General features: G+C 32.0%; 1 protein-coding gene and 1 pseudogene across 1 annotated transcript; one reads left to right on the plus strand and one right to left on the minus strand.

Moving 5' to 3' along the window:
* Positions 1–1,916: 1,916 nt before the first annotated feature.
* Positions 1,917–2,994, minus strand: LOC138348515 (arabinogalactan O-methyltransferase 1-like). Its single transcript, XM_069297928.1, has one exon. The coding sequence runs from the start codon at positions 2,897–2,899 to the stop codon at positions 2,051–2,053; it is 849 nt and encodes a 282-aa protein (XP_069154029.1). The 5' UTR covers positions 2,900–2,994; the 3' UTR covers positions 1,917–2,050.
* Positions 2,995–4,419: 1,425 nt separating this feature from the next.
* Positions 4,420–5,681, plus strand: LOC101268473 (uncharacterized; annotated as a pseudogene).
* Positions 5,682–6,005: the final 324 nt, after the last annotated feature.

Below are 6,005 nucleotides of genomic sequence, written 5' to 3' on the forward strand. Positions count from 1 at the left end.
ACTTATATTTATTACTAAAATGACCTCCAATTAAGTAAGTTTTATAAGTATTATATTTAAATAAAATTAAACTATATATTTAAATAATCTTTAAATGTAATTTGTAAAATGTTGAGATAATGACAACTCAAAATACATTAGACCCGATAAATATCGATAATTATAGAAATCATGTGAATAGTTCATATATATCGAATCAAAGAGATCAAAATGTTAATATTATTAATCATACATGTTTTATCCCTATATTACGTCGATTTGATAATTATGAATCATTACTTATGTGTGTTACTAAAATGACCTTCAAATTCTAATTAAGTATTTTTTTAGTTATTATGTTTGAATAAAAAAAATTAGTGTTAAGTAAATTCAGTTAACACAAATATTTTGGCCATAATATGTTGTAATATCAGTTAAATAATTTTTTCTTATAATACAATTAACAATAATATAATGTGATTCAAAAAATATTTCTTTTACTATTAATGTCATAATTATTATTTTTAAAACATAACTGAAAACATTTTTTTCACATATTGATCGTCTAATCTACTTAATGATCAATGTGCTCATTGGTAGAATTGTAGTACATAGAAATTTCCTAGTACATAATTAATTATGGAATCTTCAATAATTGATACAATTAGTTATTTTTAATATGTTGGAAACATGATAAAAGAATGGATTCCCTGAAGAATATATTTGATTTTTAAGTTAAAAACGTAAAAATGTCTTTAAAAAACTAGTTTATGAATGCTATTTTTTACAATTCTGACCAAATTATGGCGAAAAGGATTTTTCCTTGTTAATCATTTCACCTACGGTCCAAAAGCACACAAATGGATGAACTAATTTGTTTTAACTGATAAATAATTTAAATCTACATTAGATTAATTGAATTAAATCTAATTAGTAAAGGAGCGTTCACAACCGTTAGAAATATTTTTAAAAATATACATTGCAATCCTCACTCTTGATTCTTCACGTTATTCATCCTCTTTCATGCTACACATGATATTTTTCTTCGATTCATCTTGATTACCTCAATCTTTTAAAAATTAAATGACTAATTAAAAGAAAAAAAATAATAAATAAGGTTGTTACGACTTTTAATTTATGTAAAACTAATGTTAGGAATCAATCGATATGAAAGTTCATTTCAATAAAAATTTGATATCAAACAAATGAAAATTAAAAGAAAAACAAGCACAAAAAGAGAATATTACAAAGCTCAGATTTTCTTTTGAATTCAAATGGATGAAAAAGTACACTTAAGATTTTTGCTAAAAGCTGCAAAATGTGTGAGAAATTAGTTTTGGGGACCGTTGTGATATTATTAATAGTCTAAACTAATCTCAGCCTTCAACATATAAATTAAACACTTTGGCTATCATCCAGCATTCTATTGAGAAAAACTTGAACTAGATACTGAAAGCCACGGACCCAATATATATATATATATATATATATATATATATATATATATATAATTAATTAATTTTTGAAAAAAAAATATTACTATACTTTCGAGTAAACATGATAAAAATTATTATTTTAAAATTCAGTGAGCGTTCTTGGTTTACTTTATTACTCATTTGTATATTTTATTTATCACACTATTTTTTTTAACAATCTTTAAAAAGTATTCAGTTAAATTATTTTTATTTATTATTTATTTTAATTTAATCTACTTGTTTTTAGTAAAATACATCAATTAGATTAACTTGATTCCAATTTTGGAAAAGATCTCAAAAATAAAAAAAGGAAAATGGTCTTGAATGCTACTCTAAGTTTTACCAGACACTTTTTAGGTGTAACAGCTTATTCTAGTAAGTTGCCTATTTTTTTGGGAAATTCAAGCACTATCTCTAAGGCTTTCGTTTAATTTTTAAAAACAAATTAAGGGGTGAATACGATTTTGAATAGTTTAATAGAATAGTCTGATTCAACAATGTAAACAAAGAAACTTAGAAATTTGAAAAATCAAATAATAACATTGGGAATGGAAAGGAAGTGAAGAAAATTATAAAGTAAAAGCTTAGATGCATTTCTAACAAAAACTATCTCCCACATTGGACGCTGGTGGAATCTCAAAATGCCAAAGCCTTCCTACCCCTTTGACCAAATATTTTCTACACAAGAATAGTTCTGCATAAACTTTCTCTACTTTCCGTTCCACATCATGTAAAAACACATGGGTAACGCCTTTTCCTTTTCTGTTTCTCGCCATAACCGCCGCCGAATAGATGGCTGCCATTCTACCTGGTGCTTCTGCAAAATACCCTCGAGGTGCATCGATCATAATCAAATCCCATTCCTTATCGTAAACCTCATTCGATAGCATATCTAGTGCTAATTTACATCCATGATTGCCGCGTAGAAAAGATTTCTTCGCTGAACAATCTGGCTCTTTACGGTAATGCTCAACTAAATCATCTGCCTCTGATAACATCGTTCGATATTTCACTGTCTCCGCGTGCAGAAACGGGGCGTCTTTTACGATTGTTTCCACCCATTTCGGATCTTCCTCTAAAAACAATGTGTTCCCACGGGAATTAAATGAGGCCCACATCTGTGAATCATGACCCAAACCAAATACAAGGAAATTACAAGGAGTGCGATTTTTCAAAACGTCAAACGATATTCGGATTTCGTTGATGTTTTGTTGAGGTATCACTCGCGATGTGGCATAGTGTAAAATTGCATCAAGCAAGATTTGCTGTGAATTCAACTTATCAACAAGAAAATTGTCCATGGTTGGAGCTTTATTGTTGTTGCAAAGGATCCAATTGTTAGACGTTTTGAGAAACAGAGAAATGAAGAGTAGAACTGCAACTAATGCTGTAACGAGGCACCATGATCTCTGTGGCTTGAGATGGCTATGACTCTGTTTTTGCATATTTTTTAAGGGATGAAATTGATATGTGATTAGTATGAAACTTTGTTCAAGAAAATAGACTTTTATAATATCAGTTTTTCCATCAGAATTAATACTAATATTGACTTTTCCATTTCCCATCGGAACTAATACTAATATTGACTTTTCAAAAAAGAGTTGTATCGACGTGATTAGTCATGGATATATATAGATAATCCTATAACCAATGGCACTTATTATTTTATTTTTTATCTCCAACTATAATGATAGTTTTTATCCTTTTTCGATACGGAAATACGTATTCAGAATTTCAGTTATATGGGTGTGTAATTACGAAAAAATATATCTTAAATATAAATTTGATCGATTTAACTTTTAGAATTCGTTTGGTAGGCCGTATTAGGTAGAATAATCCATGGATTAAATTTTAGTCCATTTAATACATTGTTTGGTTACTTCATTTAATTTAATTCATAGATTGTTATCCATCATATGTGGTATTATCTTATCCCTAGAAAATGGAGAAATAACTAATCCAAGGTTTGTTAAACCTTGGATAAGACCCCTAAATGACTAAACTAACCTCTTATTCTTTTTTCTTAACTTCTTTTGTAATTTACTTTTTATTTATATTGGAATGATTATAAATGTTCTTTTCTAATTCTTCAAAATCCGTTTGGTGTAATTTAATCATTTCACTAATATCTTTTTCTCAAATTTTCCTTGTTTTTTTTATTATATTCAAGATGATTTGTCAATTACTCACTTGAACTATTTGTTTTAAAAATAAAAATAAGCTTTATGTATGAACAATTTAAGTAGTCTTAAAATCTATTTTAAGCTTAAGATATATATTTGACCAACAAAAAATTAGAAATACATTGTGTCGTCAATGATCTTCTTAGTGATACATCATAACTAAAATTAATAACAATTTTATGTATACATGTATTTGATTTAACTAATTAAATGGAATACATAATTCTTTTAAAAAAATTATCCGCTCCGGTGGTTATCTACCTTGATCCAATTACATGAAATAAACACTCATAATAACACAAGGGTATAATAGGAAAGACACTTTTAGTAGAATTATAAATTAAACACAAAATTAAGTGGAAAGTAGTGAACCAAACACTTGACAAAAAATAATCCCTGCATTACTAATCCCTACATTATTAATACATGCATTACTAATCGTTGCATTATCAATGTTTGTACTAAACGACCCCTTAGGTTCTTAATATGAACCATAAAATTTTAAAAGGTATAGGTCCAAAATATATAATACTACTAGTTTTTGTTAAATATATTGTATTATGGTAAATATCTTGTATTATGGTAAATTAGTTAGGAGTATATTTTGTAGCCTTATTTGTTGCTATCTTTGTGTATAAAAGGATCAGTAAAATAGAGAGATGAGATTGAGGAAAATATTCTTTCATGGTATCAGTTGCTTAGGGTGCTTCTTCCGTATACGCCCCTAATTCCGCCCCCTTTTCTTCTTCCCCTTCTTCATTTTTTTCGCCGGTAATCTTACAATGTCGGATAATTTTTTTCATCTAGCTTTGGCTGTCTCTAATATCAAGAACCATATTTCCATCACTCTTGAGATGGAAAACGTTCAATACTCTACGTGGTCGAAATTATTCAAAATTCATGCTTGTTCTCACAGAGTACTAGCCCATATTATTCCTCCGAAAGAAGGTACGTCCAAACCACCTTCAACTGATCAAGAGAAGAAATTGTGGACTACTTTGGATGCCACGGTTCTTTCATGGATGTATGCAACTATCTCTAATGATCTCCTGCAGACCATCATTGAGCCTGATTCAACTGCTATGGAGGCCTAGGATAGGTTGCGAGACATATTCCAGGACAACCAACATTCCCGTGCCATTGCTCTTGAACAAGAATTCTCCACCACTTCTATGGAGAATTTTTCCAATGCATCCTCTTACTGTCAGCATCTCAAGTCTCTCGCTAATCAGTTAAAGAATGTCGGTGCGCCGGTTTCTGATAGCCGGATGGTGTTACAGTTGGTTGGTGGCCTTACCCGAGCCTACTGTGGTGTGGGCACGCTTATTCGTCAAAGCAATCCGCTTTCTCCCTTTTACAAGGCTCGCTCCATGCTTGTTCTTGAGGAAACCGTAATGGCAAAGGAGGTGGCAACCGAATCTGCCATGGTTGCAACCTCGTCAGATGACTCCTCCGGTCATTTGACAAACACGGGTCAGCTGAAGAGCAAATATTCCAGCTCGTCAAACAACAAGCACAACTCTGGTAGCCGAAAAAATGCTGGTCGTGGCTTCGGTGGTGGCTACTGCGGTGCCAGGAAAAATGGTAGTTGGAATCCACCGGCTGCTGGGCGAGGCTCCGGTGCGGCTCAAGATTCGAACATGTCCCCTGCTTTTTGGCAGCAAGTGTATCCTTGGGGATATGGCTGGCCTATTCCTCATTGCCCTTACCCAACTCAAGGATGGACCAGGCCTGGTACTCCAAACCAGCAGGCTGGACTATTAGGCCCAAGACAACGAAATCAGCAGGCTTACATGGCGTCTGGACAGCAGCAACAATTCGGTTTGATGACTCCTACCGATATTCAGCTGCAATGCATACTATGTCCTTTAATCCGACTGATGTGTCTTAGTACATGGACACCGGGGCTACTTCTCATATGAATTCCTCTTCAGGTAACTTCTCATCTTATTTTAATTTGAGCACTCATCCAAATAATAATATAGTTGTTGGTAATGGTCATAAAATTCCTATTTTTGGTTATGCTCACACTTGTTTGCCTTCATCAAGCCCGACCCTTTCTTTAAATAATGTCCTTCATGCTTCTAAAATCATAAAAAATCTCATCTCTGTTAGAAAATTCACTACTGATAATTCCGTAACTCTTGCATTTGATCCTTTTGTTTTTTCTGTAAAGGGTTTTCAAACGGTGAAGCAAATAATGAGGTGTGATAGCCGGGACGACCTTTACCCAATTACTACTCCAATCAACAATCAAGCTACCTCTATTTTTGCCGCACTTTCTCCTAAACTTTGGCATGATCAGTTGGGTCATCCGAGTGCTCCTATATTAGATGCTCTTAGGCACAATAAAAATATTGATTGTAAT

The sequence above is a fragment of the Solanum lycopersicum genome, chromosome 5, assembly GCF_036512215.1.
Source record: "Solanum lycopersicum chromosome 5, SLM_r2.1".
In the NCBI taxonomy this organism is placed as follows: Eukaryota; Viridiplantae; Streptophyta; class Magnoliopsida; order Solanales; family Solanaceae; genus Solanum; species Solanum lycopersicum.

Excerpts from the sequence above, each read along its gene's own strand:
- LOC138348515 (XM_069297928.1), bottom strand. The coding sequence starts at position 2,899 with ATGCAAAAACAGAGTCATAGCCATCTCAAGCCACAGAGATCATGGTGC.